At 43.4% G+C, this 18,715-nt stretch overlaps 1 protein-coding gene across 2 annotated transcripts in view; it reads left to right on the top strand.

Moving 5' to 3' along the window:
• ADCY7 (adenylate cyclase 7) overlaps positions 1 to 18,715 on the top strand; it is a 125,097-nt gene that overhangs the window by 102,854 nt on the left and 3,528 nt on the right. For both annotated transcript variants that reach the window (XM_084812993.1, XM_084812992.1), the window contains 11 exons: positions 290 to 387; positions 2,084 to 2,168; positions 3,321 to 3,458; positions 4,297 to 4,344; positions 9,487 to 9,659; positions 10,231 to 10,312; positions 13,304 to 13,462; positions 14,308 to 14,454; positions 15,201 to 15,308; positions 15,500 to 15,614; positions 17,037 to 17,161. In XM_084812993.1, coding sequence (XP_084669119.1) covers positions 290 to 387; positions 2,084 to 2,168; positions 3,321 to 3,458; positions 4,297 to 4,344; positions 9,487 to 9,659; positions 10,231 to 10,312; positions 13,304 to 13,462; positions 14,308 to 14,454; positions 15,201 to 15,308; positions 15,500 to 15,614; positions 17,037 to 17,161 — 1,278 coding nt within the window. The remainder of the gene's footprint in view (positions 1 to 289; positions 388 to 2,083; positions 2,169 to 3,320; positions 3,459 to 4,296; positions 4,345 to 9,486; positions 9,660 to 10,230; positions 10,313 to 13,303; positions 13,463 to 14,307; positions 14,455 to 15,200; positions 15,309 to 15,499; positions 15,615 to 17,036; positions 17,162 to 18,715) is intronic.

Here is an 18,715-nt window from a genome sequence, read left to right as displayed (position 1 = left end):
TTCTACCCCCAACAGGGAAAATACAACAAGCAGGGAGACAACACAAACCTTTTTAAAATCATCCTTCATTATAACTTCAACAGTTCTTTACTAATCCTTTCTAATCTAACTTGCCTTTTTAGCTGCTAGTATATTTCTGGCTTTCATGTCTTCTCTTGTGGGATGCAGTAAAGAACCTGTTTCATAGGGTTCCCTATGTGTAAAACATTCTTTTAAAAATTAGCATAAATCACCCAAGAAGCTAAAGTGGTTACCTGTGCTAAGGTCTTTGTTTTTGTGTTTTTTCTAGTATCGCACAATCCCTATCCCCAAACTGAGGGGTTATTTTGCTTGTGCCAGCATTGCGTTGCTGTGTATGTTTCTGGTTCAGATACTCATAATAACAAAGTAAGTGTCTTTCTTCTTTTAAAATTTGTTACATACTAATACAAGCGGGAGATTCAGCTGGTAATGATTTTTTCTGGATGTTTACCATTTCAAGCTGGCTATTGAGATGTTCAGAAAATCATGACTGAAATTGTGATCGATGCAGTTCTTTGATGTAAGAGCCAGTGTGGTGTAGTGGCAAGAGTGTTGGACTAGGAGCTGGGAGATCTGGGTTCTACTCCCCACTCAGCCATGGAAGCTCACTGGGTGACATTGGGCCAGTCACAGACTCTCAGCCCAACCTACCTCACAGGGTTGTTGTTGTGAGGATAAAATGGAGAGGAGGAGGAGGATAATGTAAGCTGCCTTGGGTTCCTTGCAAGAGAAAGAAAGGCAGGGTATAAATGCAATAAATAAATAAATAAAATACATTAGGAAAAAATGGGTAGGGAAATTGAATACAGTTGAATACAACGATGTGTACACATTTCCGTGCCTCCAAAAATGGACATGAAAATGCATAGGAGTTTTCATGCATACTTAAATTATTTTCATCAGTATTATTATTTTGCAGACTGCCTTTATATCAGGTGAGACAGTTTAGTCAATTCCATTTTCTACTCTGTCCAGCAGTTGGCTTTCCAGGGTCTCAGTCAGAGGTCTTTCCTGTTACTTGCTATGTCATCCTTTTAACAGGAGATGTTGGGAACTAAATCTGGGGTCTTCTGCATGCAAAGCATGTGCTGTACCACTGAGGTGTGGAAGAGCTACCATCTCTCCAGGGTTTCAGACAGGAGTCTTTTCCTTAGATCCTTCTAACAGGAAATGTCATGGATTGAACCTGGAACATTTGAGAACCACTGTGGTGTAATGATTAGAGTATTGGACTGGGACTCCAGAGATCCAGGTTCTAGTCCCCCCCAGACATGAAGCTCACTGGGTGACAGACTCTCAGCCTAACCTACCTCACAGGGTTGTTGTGAGGATAAAAGGAAGAAAAGGTGGACCATGTAAAACCACCTTGGGTTTCTTGCAAGGGGGAAAAAGGTGAGATATAAACGTAATCATAATTTATTTATTTATTTATTTATTATATTTATTTATATCCTGCCTTTTTGCCAATACTGGGACTCAAGGTCTTTGTTATGATTATTTATTAATCATTTATTTATTATAACAGTATTGTATGATTATTTATTAATCATAAATAAATGTAATGATAAACAAACAATCATACAAACAAACCTTCTGCATGCCAAGCATATGCTGTTCCACTGAGCTGTGGCCTGGTCCCCCCTGCCCCCCAGATGGTCTGAATTCAGCTTGCAAGGCAGTTGGTTGTTCCTGCTCTAGGTAGTGGAAAGGAATAGAAATATTTGTATATACCTGGACACACAGAGTGGAGGAAATTTGCCATAAATCTTTTTGCTAATAGGATATTATAACCGCTGGTATCCTGAGCCACCAGCCTTGCTAATAGCAAGTTAATGTGATTTTTTAAATAGCGCATAGGAGAGAATATAGCAGTTCAGGGTTTGAAAAACCACTGCTAAATTAACTTTAAAAGTAAAATACTTTGAAAGTATTTAAATACAAGCAAGGAAAGGGATGATGTCTTCCCTTGAGAATTCACAACTACTGAATCATGAACCTTTTTCGCTAACTCTGTATCATCTCATTTTCCTCCCTCCCCTTCCCAACCTTTTCTGCCTTTCAGAACATCAAAATTTGGAATTTCATTTGGTGTTGTAGCTATAATAATGGGGCTTATTTTGTGTGTGTGTTTTGCTGATGACTGCTGGGTAAGTAAAAAAAAAGGCCCCCAAATATCCCAAGCCTTTGAAAAGATGTATATTGTTATATAGTAAACATTTAGTTCCAGTTCATTTGGGTTTAAAGCCTGGATATGGATCCAGCAAAAAAAGTGGACTTCCAGAGTTCTTCTATGCTGGTAGTAGACCTTTGTAATTTGGCTTAGCCAGCAGCTTCTAGGTTAAGTAAGCAGGCCTTTTAAACCAAACCTTACTTGGTTCAAAGCAAGTACAGCTCCATATGTCAGCATGTAGACACTGCTAGGCCTTTGCCCGATTAAAGAGATAAGGTGTGCTGCCTTGATTCTCACAGGGGAGCTGGGAGCCCTCTCCCAGGAGCTGGAATGTTGGGCCTCTCTTTCTGTTAAGAAAGGCAATTAGTTTCCCAAGCCAGATGTTTTGAGCACCTTTGGGGGGGGGGAGCCCTCCTGCTTCTTGTGAGAGGGGGAAGGGGCGTGCCTGTCAACTCATGAGCTTAGACAGAGAGAAACCTATAAAATGAAGCAAGCTAGTTCTGAGCTTTGGTCTCAGGGGGCAGTGTGCACTGCAAGCCTGGAGAAACTTGTGTGGCCCTAGGAATGACTTCTGTCTATCATGGGGGCCCTGATAGACACCCAGCTATGACAGCTTGATTAGTTGGAAAGAGATGTGAGCTTCCTTTGCATAGATATTCTGCATCCATTTTCTGTCAATAAATGGTCATCTTTTTGTACAAGTGGCTTTGTTTCATATTGATAATCAGAAGGATCTATTTTGGCTGGGACCTGACAGGATCAGGCCTCCAGATCAATACACTGACCTATGGCCTCTTCCCACATATGATCCCTATCTGTGTGACACATTGCGCGTAGGTTATAACTTCCCACTAGTCCTGCGAAGAGGACAAAAGTGCTATCCAAAGCTACACATGTTGGCAGTAAACAAAGTGTTAGGAGTACTTGAACCCCACTGCATTGGGGCCACTAGGGAGGGAGGAAAGGATTGATAAAATCCCTCCCTTTTTTGAGAATTGTGTGCAAAGGGTCATCCCCCATAAATAACCTTATACAAATTTCAAATGTATGTTTTCATAGCGTAAAAAGATGATAAAACGGCCAGTGTGTGTTGACACATTTTGCTGATGTGTCTGTCTTTTGTTTGCAGAGATGTTGTTCGAAGAGATGGCCTCCAGCACGCTGTCTTCGCACGCTTTCTCAGAAAGTGGAGACAATGCCGTCCGTGAGGCTCCCACTAGCTGCTATAGCAATAGGCTCTCTGTTGATCATAGCCGTTTTTAACTTGGTAATTCCTTCCATCAGTCTTTAATAGGGAGTGCTACACCAGGGGTGTTGCTAGGCACTTAAAGGTCCGGTGCCCAGGCCCATAGGATGCAAATCTGCATAAAATCAACACATGCTAATTTATATCTATGTATGCAAATTTTGAAATAATTACTAGGATTTCTTTTAATTGCACAGGAGGCAAAGCCAACCAATCATTTTCTCATCTGAATAATCTCAAATAAAATAAATTCTTCAATTAATTTGCACCGTGCCTCAGATCATCTCAAACCAGCGTGCAGCCGTTGCTGTTTGCCAAATCACGGGAGGATCATAGAATCATAGAGTTGGAAGGGGCCTACAAGACCATTGAGTCCACCCTGCTGCTCAGTGCAGGAAGCCTGATTCCCAGGCAGTACCCCATCCAAGTACTAACCAGGGCTGATCCTGCTCAGCTTCCGAGATCAGACAAGATCGGGCACATCCAGCCCGTTGCTCACCAGAGAGGGAGGAGCAGCAGGTTTGGCAACAGCAGGTTGCCAAACCACAGATGACAATAGCTGCTTACTCACATACATTGTTGTAGCAGCTCCTTGGCAACACACACCAACATCTGCAGCAGTCACTGTGGTGGGTGTTGGTGTGAGTAGTCAAGCAGCGATGCGAATTGGATCTGTAACCATATTTTAAAACCTTGCTTTATAAAGTATTTAATGTTTTTCTTACAATTTCCCAGAATGTCTCAGTTTCTTCCCTCCACCCCCACTTTGCTCTTTAAAGCTCTCATACACATTGCTCTTTGTAATACAGCTATGTATTTGAATTACTACCACTTAACTAGCTTTTAATATTTTAATTAGCCCATGGACCAGCACAGTGGAAATGGTACTGCACCACTTACCACCCCGGTGAGTAAAAAGCCACTTTTGTTTGCTATATCAATAGCTTTGGTTTAATAGCAGAAGCTGGCAGGCTTTCAGGATCTTCTTGTTTCTTTCTGAAAATACTACATAATCTTTTGATTATCAGGTGCACTAACTTCATTCCTGCTTCACCCAGGCTGCCATTACCTACGAATTGCTTGTTTTTGCAATTTGTTACCACGGAATAACAACCCCTGAAAGAACCTTGACCCCACTTTCAAGGGGTTAATCAAAGTTTGAAAGAAGATGAAACTGTCGGTTCCCCAGTAGAGGTGGATCCTGACATTCCTCTTTTTCCATTTTCCCTAGAATACATGGCAATGTGAACAACAAGGTTTTTCACAGGGGCGCACCAGTATTCCACAGAGGCACACCAGTGATGTATGAATGACCCCAAGTGGAGCAAGGACATGTAGGGAGTAGAGATGTAAAATTTCTGGAATTTTGAAGCTATGGAAAAAAATTGTTTTTCCCCTGTGTGGTTTTTTTTGCGAGGGCTGGGGGAGAAATTTTGGCGAAAATAGAACAATAAGCAATACCCTTTTTTTAGCACTCTTTACAGATCTAAAGTCACTTTGTTGCTTTAGGACAGCCTTCTCCATCTGGTGCCCTCCAGGTATTTTGGACTTCAGCTCCTATCAGCCTCAGGCAGAATGGCCAATGGTCAGGAATGCTGGCTATTGTAGTCCAAAACCTGTAGGGCACAAGGTTGAGGAAGGCTGCTTTAGGAACATAAAGTTATAGTACATATAACGTGGTTCGCTCATGAAATTACTATATTTGAAAACCTTAAAAAGTGAACTCAGTAAATTTGTAATTAATGTCTGATAAGCTATACTTTTAATTTTAATATACCAAACATGATAATTTTATGAGCAAACTAAAATACATAACATATTTTAGGTTCCTAGTTTATGTCTAACCAGAGGGAACTTCAACAAGTAGTCCTTGAAACATCTGTATCATCCTAGAAACCAGAAGAAGCAGGAAGAACTGGAGGCAGACAAAGACAAGGCCGGAAACACAGGACTCTGTAGAACAAACTGTCAAGAATGTATATTTTCTTCCATATTTTGATATGGTGGTGATATAATAATATATGATATTCACATATTGGGAAACTGAGCATGACCTGGAGGATCCCAAAATGTCTATCAGTAAAAGATACATTGGATCAATAATTTTAATAAGAAATGGAAGAAATTACTATGCTGAGAGTCTTACAGAGAGGATTAAAAAACATTTCTCCGTGGCTTCATTATTTCCAGACATTTTATATCTCTAGTCTTTCTATAAAAGACTTATTACATAGTTTTTAGAAATCAGTTGAGAGGAGTAAAGGCTGGATAGCAATATATAAACACCTTGTCTTAAATTCTAAAAAAAAAAAAATCCATAATCCAAAGCTGTTCAATTTTTTTCTTTTCTTTTTTTGGGGGGCGGGTGGGAGGGCGGGAAGTGGTCTTTGGGAAAAAAACAGGAAAAAATGTTTTTTTGTCTGAATTTGGCCTTTTTTTCTGGGCCTTTACATCTCTAGTAAGGGGCTGTTCTATCAGTTTATAAGAATATTGGTACTGGCATGATGCTGTTCTTAAATGCTCAAAGTGCTTCACATTAATCTCAGTAGGTCCCTACAACAGTGCTATTTATCCCCATATCACTAATAGGGGAGATGAGACCGGAGAAAAATGGCTTGCCTTAAAGCAAGGGTGGAGAACCAGTGACCTGCAGGCCAGGTGCAGCCCATGGGGTCTCCCAAACTGGCCTGCCACCCACTTGTCCATTCCCCTATCCCGCCAGCGGTTAGACTTTAAGAAAGCTTCCCACTGGAACCAATGCATCCGTCGGATGGAAAACATTTCCCCATCCCTGCCTTAAAGTCACCCAGTGAGATCAAGACTGAGCTAAGATTTAGCCAGGGGGTTGACCACAACACCCTGCCACATGCACCCATAAGGAAGTGGGTATAAAGCACGAGAATGCAATACATAACTAATGTATACCTGCTGAAAATGTAAGTGGACAGTAGCTAGCCTGAGTTTTTCTGTGGCTTGCTCCCCCTTCCATCCTCAACCAGAAGATGGGATGAAGTTAAATCAACCCTGTATTGTCATTCCACCTCCTCAGGCTCTCATATTCACTCTCCCTTGTTGTCCCTGGGATACTGGAGAGCTCTGAGGCTCATTCTCCCTGGACTGTGACTGTCTGGCTTATGACCAGCCAACTACAGGAATCTCACCCCTTGACACACCCAGGCTTCCTGTCAGGAGGAAGTGTCTTCATCACTGTGGCAATGAAACCACACCTCCCTGTCGCCTTGCACTTCCTCCTGGCTATCTGTGCTTGTGTCTCTACTGCTGGAGCAGTCGGGGTGCTGATTTGCTGTACGCACAGTCTCCTATGGTGTACCAGAGGACTTCATCTTGGCTAGTCATTGGCAGGGGGCATTGCTGGGGGAGACGCAGCCTTCTTGTTTCCCCTGAGGCATGCTGCCTCTCCCACATGGTGGGGAGGTGCTTGTACAAGATGGGGCTTGTAGCCCTTTTGGGGCTTGCCAGATTTCCGCAGCACCCCTGACTCGGCTTTCATTTGTGAGCTGAGCTTGGGTTTCTTCCTGAAATCTGGGAACTTTTCCAGGGTTTTTTATTTGCATAGATAGCAATTTGCGCAAATTGAAGCTGCTACTTGCACAATTTGTGGCAGTGGCAGCCGTAACGTGCACAAGTGACAGTCGTAATTTGTGCAAATTACAGGTGCGGTTTGTGCAGATCATAGAAATTATGGCTGCAATTTGTGCAGATTACAAAAACTGTGGCTGCAATTTGTGCAAATTATTATTTATTCCATTTTAAAAGAAACACACACACACACACCTAAAAATCCATGAACTGGCCTCTGATATCCCTAGTCATAAGCCACTGGGAGGAATCTTGGCTAAAAGGCAGGGTAAAAATAATACATTAATTTATGTAATTAAATGATCAAAACACTGAAATTATTAGCTGAAAGAGACCTTGGACCCACCTCATGATTAAGCCACATGGTTGCCCTACTCTGAAAGATGTATAGCGTTCAATTCATGTCTGCTTTGCCTTTTTCTTAGTTCAGGGGTGTTGAACTGCTTTCTAACCCAAGGGCCAAATCCTATTTTGGAGAAGCTCTCGGGGCAGAACTGAAGACAAAATGAGGCAGGGCAAAAAGTACTAAAAGTACCAGCACAGTTTATCTTAAAGCTCTTAATGCCAGTAAGTAAGACTACAGAGCTGCATTTCAACCTTTTAGAATGGAGGAAAAAACACAAAAGCTGGAAAACCATCAAGCAACCGGCAGTCGGGGGAAAGGGGATGGGGCCAGGGGAAGGAGGCCTGGCTATCTGGGGAACCCTGGGGGTCTGGATTTGGCCTGAGATTCTGCACCCCTGCCTTAGCTAAACACCAGACAACACTGTTGATGAATCATTTTGGTCTGCATGGTGACAGGGCCTAGTCTTCCACCTAAAGAAATCTTTGTTCTCCCCAAAAAACAGCTGGTGGGGAACAATTCTCTTGGAAATGACAGTGTATTCAATAGTGAGGCCTACTCAGTGAGTAAAGTTGGATGTCATGCTTTAAAAACATGGGTTTAGAGATCCCATCCTGCATGCATGCTCAAAAGGTGCTGGGGCTTGTAATGGGGCTTGCTGATTGTCCCTGCCCCTTATGTCCTATGAAAATTGTTCCAGAGGATCCCCTAATCTTCAGGGAGGGCTGGGCATTGGGGTTGCACCTGGAGGAAGAATGAAGAAGCACGTCTCGTCGTTGGGTGCAGCCATACTGAAAGGTGGGGTAGAAAATTTTCAAAATATAATTAAAAAAACCCCTACTCTGTCAACTGTGTGGCTGGATCATTTCAGGATCCCATCACTATTGCAAATCCTTCCTACCTAACGAAAGCATGTGATTTGTGTCACAAAGAGTTACACAAACACAGCTTTATGGAAATGTTCAGATTTTGTTTAAAATCAAAGGTTGGAATTAGAGAAAGAGAGTAGATATGGGGGCTTGGGACTCCTTTTAGCTGAACCTTGGCTATACCCTGTGGGACACACTTTGTCGCAAACACAGGCTGCCCAAGAATTTTTGGCGGGATAAATGAGATTGTGCTATATTGATTGTGAGTTATGAACATTCCAGCAAATCCAGCGTGACCAAGAAACAGAACCTGCAGTATCCACAAATGCACCTCTATTCTCCCATATAAGCGAATAATTACTCTTTGTTCCTGCGGCAGTGATAATGTGCTCCCCTTCATATTCATCGCTGCAGGAGGAGCAACATCTGCCCTCTTCTCTGGCAGTGGTTGGACCAGCCTTTGCCAGACATGATCCCACAGGTGCTTGTAGCCCTCAGGGGTCTTTATAGTGCATGGGTTTTACCTCTATACATACTCCATAGCCAGCCTTCCCCCAACCTGGCGCCCTCCAGATGTGTTGGACTACAACTCCCATAATTCCCAGCCACCTAATAGTCATGATGGCTGGGAATTATGGGGGTTGTAGTCCAACACATCTGGAGGGCATCAGGTTGGGGAAGGTTAACATAGGCATTGTGTGCGTCTTTATGAGCTGGTTCACACATAATGCTAAACTATGGTTTAGTACTATGTGGATGATCCTGAATGACCCTGAGAAAAGCATTGAGTGCTCACACTCCCCCCGCCCCACCCCCTTTTCCCCCTTCATGAACGAGAGGGGGACTTTGACAGAGATTAATTTCACTTTCCACCAAAGCTGAGTTATCATTATGTATGAACCAGAGATTGTGATTTAAAACAAGCTCTGGTCAGTTTCTAAGCAACCTAGTTAAAGCAACCCATGGTTTAATGTTGGCTTGCTTAGAAGATGACCAGAGTTTGATTTAAACCATGGTTTTGGGTTGTGCCCAATGTTAGTCCTACTTAGAATAGATGCATTGAAATTAATGGGACTTAAGGTAAACTTTGGATACAACCCACTGGAGACCACCCATTGCATTATGTGTGAAACAGCCCTTCATATATGTGTACGCATATAATTAAAAAAACATACCATTTCATAACTTTCTGCCCCAAAGACATTTGCTGAACCGTGCTCAAACTCTTCTGTTCCAGTATTATACCTACTGCTGCCTCCTGGGTTTCATCGCATGCTCCGTGTTCCTTCAAATGAGCTTTGAACTCAAGCTTATGCTTTTGTCAGGAGCCATTGTCGGGTATTTCATTGTGTTCAATACCAACCAGACCCTGAGTGCCGACCACAGCAGCGTCAACAATTCCACCACAAGGTACAATATCTTGTTTCCCAACAGTAACACACTCTGTAAGCTGATGTAAACTTGCTGTAATTGTAAACTACAGTGCTAGGAAGTGATGCTTTATTAAAAAAAAATAAAAGCAAGAAAAGAAAATGGGGCAGGGAACATTGGGAACAGACAGAATTATTCTTGATGGAGAATAGTAACGTTTCAAAGCTACATTAGGAAACTTTTGCCACTGAAAATATTGTGATAATAGCTATTCTGTGGGCGGTGGTTGTGATAGGATGCTTCCAGATGAGGCTTTTGTCATGCAAATCATCCTGCCTCTTTGACAGAATTTTATGGAGGATGCAGACAGCATGGTCTCCAACCAGTAACTCTCTCATGTTTTCCCACCACTTGTTCCATCTTTTTTTTTCTTTCCACAAAAATTTCCATTAAGGAAGAAAAGGAAGACTAGCTAAATGATGTCTTTTGATTGGAAGTGCTAGGAGCTCCGTATCACTTGGAACTTTGCATCTTTGGGGAGGTGTTTTCAAACATTAAGCATGCATATTTCACATACAATTCCAAATGACTTATCCCATTTTTCTTTTAGGTTTTTTATGAAAGATCCAACAATAATGACAAATTTATACCTGGCTCTGTTTTACATAACCCTGGTTCTACTGTCAAAACAGGTACAGATCTCAGTGCTGTTCTTGTAGACCCCTGGGTTGTCTAACACTTTCTGAACAGTTCTTTGGTTTATGTCCGCAGTTAATTTTTTTTGTACTGTGATATGTGGGTAGAAAAGATTTTTCCCATTCATTGTTCCAGAATTCTTTTAATAGCTTTTATATATTAAACACTGTGACAAGAGACGGTGATCTAGAGCCTCATATATGCATCGTTAAAGGCCTAGGCTACACAAACAGCAGAAATGAGGGGGAGAATCTTGTGGTGGTAAATAGATGGTGTCATTTCAGATAGCAAGTGGGGGATCACGGTGTCTAACACATCCCTATGGGAAAAAAACCTCCCTGCAAGTAGGGACCAAGCTGGACTTTGTTTGTTTGTTTGTTTGTTTATAGTATTTGTATACCGCTCCCTATCCAAAGACCTCAGAACAGTGAATAGCAAACAGGATAAAGAATAAAAACGCCATGGTGTTTTTTCTTTTTAAATAAACAGTTCTGATAAAACCAAGTTTAATAAACAACAGCCAGTCACTTGAGGAAGGCTTCCTGAAACAGCAGTGTTTTCAGGAGGCACCAAAAGCAACAGAACGTTGGCGCCTGCCTGACCTCCAAAGGCAGGGAATTCCATAGGAAGGCGGCCACCACACTGAAGGCTCTTTTCCCGGTGGACTCCAATCAAGCCATGGGTCCATGTGGAACCACCAGGAATATGCCTTCCGATGGAACTGTTTCGAACTCTTCTCCCTAGTGTGCTAGTTTTATTAATTTATTTTTTAATTGCAAGGAAATTTTTTGAAGGGGAGTATTAAAAATGACATCCACCCTCCTCCAGTTGCAAAATGAGGTGGTACAGTCCTCTCTGCTGCCTTTGGATTTTACCCTCTTTTTCCCCTGTATGTGCAGAGCAGGCCTTGTTTATGGCATTTGGAGTTCCATGAATGCAAGGGGCTCTTTATTCCCCCATGTGCCAGCAATGATGTAAAGCCCCACTTGCATGCAAATAGCTTGAGTTTGCTAGGCTATTAATAATAACAGTGATGATGTCTAATGACTGCTGAGGCAATCTGGGAAACACAGTGCAATGATTTGGGATAAATAATTAAGTGCAGTTTAAAATAGAAATGTGGCTCGTGGGAGTAAATTAGATTGTAATGAACACTGCCTGTGTATGGATGCCTTGGGATTTGTGTGTATGTGCCGTTGTATGCATAATGCACATGGGGAAAATGTGGGGGCTTCCACAAGGACAATTGTGGGGGGCCTTGAATACCTTGAAGGATTAATGTATTGGTCTGGTGTCCCATTTTGTGAAGTTCAAAGCTTTGTTCTGTGAAGGTGGAATCGTGTACCTTAGTGGAAACCCTCCAAAGGAACAAAAGGGTTGTTCCAACCACAGAGTAATGCTCATATCTGAACACATTTTGAATATTGACTTGTCAATCAGGACAATGACTGCAAAAAGTGAAGAAAAACAATTGAACACTAATAAGAACATAAGAAGAGCCATCTGGATCAAACCAAGGGTCAATCTAATCCAGCATTCTGTTCACACAGTTGCCAACCAGCTGTTGACCAGGAACCCACAAGCAGGGCATGAGCACAACAGCACCCTCCCACCCATGTTCCCGGGCAACTGTTGTACACAGGCTCACTGCCTCTGATTCTGGAGGCAGCACACAGTCATCAAGACTAGCAGCCATTGATAGCCTTTTCCTTCAGGAACTTGTCTAACCCCCTTTTAAAGACATCCAAATTGGTGGCCATTGGTAGTGAATTCCACAGTTTAACTATGCGCTGTGTGAAGAAGCCCTTCCTTTTATCTGTCCTGAATCTCTCACCAGTCAGCTTCATGGGATGACCCCCCTGGGTTCTAGTATTTTGGGAGAAGGAGAAAAATGTCTCCCTATCCACATTCTCCACACCATGCATAATTTTGAGACCTCTATTATGTCTCCCCTTCTCCTTTTTTCCAAGCTAAACAATCCCAGCTGTTGTAATCTTTTCTCATAGGGGAGATGCTCCAGCCCCTTGATCATTTAAGTTGTCCTTTTCTGCACTTTTTCCAGTTCTACAATATCTTTTTTTTAGGTGTGGTGACCAGAACTGTACACAGTATTCCAAGTGTGGTCACACCATAGATTTGTATAGGGGCAGTATGATATTGGCAGGTTTATTCTAATGAGAGAATATATAATGGATTCTATTTTGCTGAGTCAGAGATGGTCATGAGGAATCAAAATAATAAAATATCACAGGAATTCTGGAAATCACATTCTCTTAGGGAAAATACAATAAAATACCCATTTTAAAAAGGTAGCGGTGTGTGAGTGTGTGTGTGTGTGTGTGTGCGCACGTGCGTGTATGTAGAATTCATAACTGAATGGCTCAAATACTGCTTCTTGTTGAGTTTTCTAGAAAATGATTGAGTTAGTTCTCTTTTGTTGATACTAGACAAATCTTCACAAATCCTTTTCTTCAGTGGTCTTCACTAAGATTTTTCACTAGCGCGCTTTATTATGCAATCTGCATTGGAAGCCACAGGGGCTGTTCAGACAACACACTAACTCACACTCAGTGGCTGAGCGTGGGTTGTTGAACTGTGGGTTGTTTGTTGAACCTTGGGTTGGCGTGTTGTCTGAACGTCTGCAAGGTGGCTTGTTAACCATGCAGAGTGGCTTATTTTCTCAAACAAGCTATCTTGAGAACCCATGTTTGTTGTTAGGTTATTCAGGGTGGTTAACAAGCCACCCTGCGGACATTCAGACAACATGCTAAACCAAACAGCCTACAGTTCAACAACAACCCACAGTCAACCACTGAGTGTGGGTTAGCATGGTGTCTTTACTATGAGTTGTAAAGACCTTCAGGTAATAAACCCATCTTCCTCATCCTCCATGTCAGTTTATAATATTTTAAAGCAGCAACGTAGAAAATGCCTTGTTTGTTGACAATGGTATAAAAGTATTTCATTACTCCTTTGTTTGTTTGCAGATAGACTATTACTGTCGGCTGGATTGCCTGCAAAAGAATAAATTTGAAAAAGAACATGAGTCATTTGAAACCATGGAGAATGTAAACAGGCTGCTCCTGGAAAACGTTCTTCCAGCTCACGTTGCTGCCCATTTTATTGGGGACAACAAATTAAATGAGGTATAGAAGAATGACGTTAATACTATACCGCACTCATTTGGCTGAAGGTGTTCCCACACCGGATGATCTTTAAGAGAAGCACAGGGGCCTTTGACCCTGTGCACTGGGAAACACTGTGAAGACAACGCTGTAGAATCCTGTATATTAACAGCGAAGTCATTCTCAGATCCTCATGCAGCCAAAACGGCACCGTCCACGCCCGAGAAAGGGAAGTATTGACAGGCGTAGAGGAACCCCGTGGTTTTCAAAAATATTTCGGGGGGAGGGGGAAACAGTGGTGGTGGGGGGAAACCAAAACTGCTCAATGAGGTCTGAACATAAGGATAGCCATGCTGAATCAGATCAAGGTTTCATCTAGTCCAGCATCTGCTCACACAGTGGCCAACCAACCGCCTGTGGGAAACCCACAGGCGGTTATCATGTCTCATGTAGGACGGGAAAGCAATAGCACCCTTCTGAGTACAATAGAACATGAGCATGCTCAGTGGCCACAGGATGCTGTGTGTTGGATGGGGAGAAGACAGAAAACTGGGAGGGAGGAGAATGGGATGGAATAACCTGGAAGAAGGCACGACTGACTGGCTGAACCTGAAGATTTCACACTGCAACATTTTGTTGCAGGTCCGAGTAGTATGCCAGGGAGCCATCACCATCCAGGACACAATTAGAGGTTTCTGACTAGTGCACTCTCCCAATGTGCCTTATTGTCCAAATTGTTCTGAATGTATAGGCGCTTAGTGTGGCAATGTCATTTTAGTTGCACAGGGAGGGAGGGGTATGTGTTAAGCTGAAAGTGTCTTGTTGTGAGCAGTGGTGTTGTGAGACTGTTATTGCACTTCCCACAGGATTGGTACCATCAGTCCTATGACTGTGTCTGTGTCATGTTTGCCTCGGTACCTGACTTCAAGGTGTTCTACACAGAATGTGATGTCAATAAGGAAGGGCTGGAATGCCTTCGGCTCCTCAACGAAATCATCGCCGATTTTGATGAGGTATTTCTTGGTCACCTTTGGCTTGTGTAGTTCTCCTTGATGCAGCACAGGGCTAGGAAACATCAGGGCAAGCTCCAGTTGGATACCCACCCCCAGGGCTAACTCAGATCAACTGCCCCGTGGGAAAGAAAAAGGAGTAGACAAAGGGAACATTTGGGCCTGCTCCAGTTCGACGGCATCTCTTCTTCGGAGATGAGGGGAAGCAGGGCCATTCCATCAGCCCTGCTGAAAGTTTACGTAGTTTTTTTCCTTTTCCCTCCCCATTCCTTTTTCATTGTGTGTTGTGTCTTTTTAGATTGTAAGCCTGCAGACAGGGACTGTCTTTTTTGCTTAAATAAATAAAAAGTGTGGCCCTCCAGGTGTTGTTGGACTGCAACTCCCATCAGCCCTAGCCAGCATAGACAGTGGTGAGGGATGATGGGAGCTGCAGTCCAGCAACAGTTGGTGACACACTGCACTTAATTCTGTAGCAACCCCATTTTGAAATGGTTGCCATCAGGTGTAAAAACATGTTGAAACTAGGAAAGAATTGGAAACACATATTGAACCTTAAAACAAGCACATCCTTCTTGCATGTTTTCTACTTTAGGTATCTACGTAGCACGAAATACAGTGTGAGAATCAGCTCTATTTGAGTGTCCATAGGGCTTCTTTCTCTGTGTTAGTTTATTCCACTGGAAAATCTGGCCTCTGATACAGTATCGACAAGATCTGAATGTTGTTTGTTTTCTCCCTTTTCCAAACAGCTGCTGCTAAAACCCAAATTCAGTGGTGTTGAAAAAATCAAAACTATTGGGAGCACATACATGGCAGCATCAGGACTCTGTGTTACACCAGGTCAAGAGAATAATCTCGTAAGTCATCTGTTGTACCAACTCAGTATGTTTGTGTGTGTCAGAGAGTATTCTGTATTCTGATACTTAAAGTAGAGACATAAGAGTAGGTTTCTGCTGACATTTCCTGGGACATATCACAAAGATATTTGTATTTATCTAGTCACAATGCAAAGATCCTCTTAACACCCTCACCCCCCAATATTGTTTAGGACCAGGAAAGGCAGCATGCTCAAATTGGCATCATGGTGGAATTTGCAATGGCCTTGATGACTAAACTTGATGGCATCAACAGACATTCGTTCAACAGTTTCCGCCTCCGAGTTGGTAAGTTTGTTATTCCCCCACAAAGGTTAGGAACAGGCTCGCTGGGATATCTTACCGACCTTGCTTTCTTTTCAGCACCAAATAAAAACGTTCCTTTTTGCCCAAGCATTTTTTTTTCTTTTCAGTTGGTTGATTGGTTTTACAGCTTTTATGCTATAAAAGCTATAAAAAACAAATACTGTTTTATCATATTTGTATTTGTCCATGTGTACACTTCCCTGGGATTCCTTGTGGATGAATGTTGGTTTATAAATTTTAAAACTAAAATCAATTAAAATCTTAGGAACACTGCTGGTCCAGGTTCTTCCATGTTTGGAATGAGTGAGTTATATCGATGCGTCTTATGACAGACAAAAACTGGTAACCATTTTGCCATAGACCTAACTTTATTTGCTTACATACATACCACCATCCATTAACCAAATTCCAGGGTGGTACTGCTTAAGAAAGGTAGCTAGCGTAAGAACATAAGACGAGCCCTCCTCGATCAGACCCAAGTTTCATTTAGGTGAGCTTCCTGCTTCCTATTGTGCCCAACCAATTGCCTCCAGGAAGCTCACAAACAGGACATTCTGTGGGCTGGATGTGACCTGTGGTGCCTTCCCATGTGGCCCATGGCATCTCATTCCACCGTACTTCCTCTGCATAGCAGTTAGGCATTTTAAAAAAGCTTCCATTAGTGCCAGTGAAAGCTTAATTGACGTGTGGGGTATGTGTGATCGGAGGGCAGTTGTGGCTGGAGAGAAGGGTTAAGCCTCCCTTCCCTATGCCTGGTGCCCCCCCCCCCCAATCTCCCTCTACTGCTGTGGCATTAAGGCTTTCGAAAAAAGCTCTTTCCAAAGCCTTGTGGGTGGGTGGGGAGGGAGGGCTGAAGAAGGGATGCAGCTAGGGCAGAAGTAAGAGAGAGAGAGAGAAAGGGAGAAGGGGCAAGGGAGAAAGGGCAGGGAGAAAAAGAGAACAAAGGGGAAGAGCGGGAGTGTGTGTGTGAGTACGAGAGAGAATATTTGAGGTAGCTCTTCCCACCACTGGTATGCAGCCCAGGGGGTAGGGATCCCCCCTTAAGTGCCTAAAGGCACTTGTCCTCCTATGCTGTTCAGTGGCCTACTGCCTGTGAACATGGAGTTTCTGAATCACTACCGTGTCTAAATATCCATTCACAGACCAGTCCTTCTCAGTAGCTGGAGGTGACCAATCCGAGGTCGCGTTTTGAGCCAAGAGCCTGGGGTTCCCCTGGGACTCAAGAGAACCTGCAAGAAGGGAAATTCCAAGCTCTTGGAGAGAAACAGGTGGGCCAGAGAATAGATGGGCAGACTCGGGGCACAATCAGATGAGCTGTTCTGTCCTATGCATCCTCCTCCTATGCAACAAGCCATAAAAGTACAAAGCATGACTTAGTCTTTCCTCACTTCCTTGTTCACATAGGCATAAACCATGGGCCTGTGGTAGCTGGTGTGATTGGTGCTCGCAAACCCCAGTATGATATCTGGGGAAACACTGTCAATGTTGCCAGCAGAATGGAGAGTACTGGAGAGCTTGGGAAAATCCAGGTAAAAAAAAAAAGTTTTGAAGTGTCCCTCTAGTATTGGGGTGTAGAACCTCAGCCCTGTGGGCAAAATTTCGCCTGCCTAGCATCCCATTTTGGCCTGTCCCAGATGGCCACACCCCTTTTCCACAACTGCTCGTTGTTTGATGGTTCCCTGGCTTTTCTGAGTCCCCCCCCCCCCCCATTCTAAAGGGTTGAAATGCCTTCCTAAGGCTTAGTTACTGGCAGCTAAGAGCTTTCAGCTAAAATATGCTGGTATTTCAGCCCTCCCCCTTTGCCTTTGGCCCTGTCCACCACTGGAATGTGGCTTCCGAGAGCTTCTCCGAAAATAACTTCACCCCTCAGGTTGAAAGGGGTTTGATACTCCTGCTCTAGAAGGAGATCTGTACACTGATGACATACCAGGGTGCTGAAGTCCTCTTCTTCCCTATCCCTCCTTAAGGGCTCACCTGCTGTTTGAGGTGGAGTGGGAACTTGCCAGATGAATGGCCTTTTCTGTTGTGGTTCCCCTGTTCACTGAACTTTTCTCCTATGGAGACCTCCTAGTGAGCTCCCTTACCCCTTCTTTTGACGATGATTTAAAACTGTTTTTAAAGGATTTTGTGGTATCACGTTTTTTATTTGATTTCTGTCCCACCGTTCATTCCAGAGAGATCCTCAAGGCAACTTAACACAAAATAATAAATTCTACTAGGGCTGCTTCTACCCCCTTTGGCACATAGGGTTGTATCCAATGTTAGTCTTACTTAGCATAGGCCCATTGAAATGAATGGGACTTAAGTTAGACTTGCATTGGATACAACCCATAGTATTTATTGCTCTGGGATAACTTTATTTCCTGATTTATTTTAGACACTTATTAACACTTCTCCTCCCCTCGGGCTAGTGTCAGGGGTCAGCACCACTGGGCACTTGCCAAGGCCCACACACCAGCAGAGCCCACTAGGCCTGCTCCATTGTCCTCCTCGTTTTCTCTTCAACTGCCCTCCCCAAGTGTGCAAGAAGTGGCAAGAGCAAGGAGGAGCAGCAGCCTCCACTTGCCTTGCCCTCTCCTTCTGCGCAGTGGTATGAATTGGACCCAGAGAGCAAAGGGGAAGTGGCAACAGTAGCAAAAAAAGTGAACTCACTCAGAGAGAGGGTATCAGGGTCTACTGAGAGCATCTTTCCCATGAGTTCTCCCCAAATCAGGCATCAACACTGCCCCCCAGACCCAGTTCTTGTGAAGTTGTTGCGGCTGTTATTGCCTTTCATCTCATCTCACTGCCCCACTGCTGGACATTAAGAGGTCCATTGCTTGCCTGCATACTCCTTTACTCCCTTCCCCCCAGGAGGGCTGCGGAGCTTTCACTGTCCAAGTGGGAAAAGGGGGAGATAGAACAGAGTGGTGCACCCCTTTGGCTGGCTGCTAGAGTTGGTTTTTTAGTTCCTTGCTGTTGCCGTTACACATGATTCCTTGTTTCCATGGAGAAGCGTTATGGTTGGTTTTATCATGTTTGTGAATTATTTTATTTCATTTCATATGCTGTTTTGAGAGTTGTGGCTGAGAAGCAGGGTATGA

The sequence above is a fragment of the Heloderma suspectum genome, chromosome 8 (genome assembly GCF_057233095.1).
Source record: "Heloderma suspectum isolate Gila_16-S chromosome 8, 16-S_ref, whole genome shotgun sequence".
Classification (NCBI taxonomy): domain Eukaryota; kingdom Metazoa; phylum Chordata; class Lepidosauria; order Squamata; family Helodermatidae; genus Heloderma; species Heloderma suspectum.
Note: the sequence above shows the minus strand (reverse complement) of the source record. Positions and strands in the feature narration are given on the sequence as shown.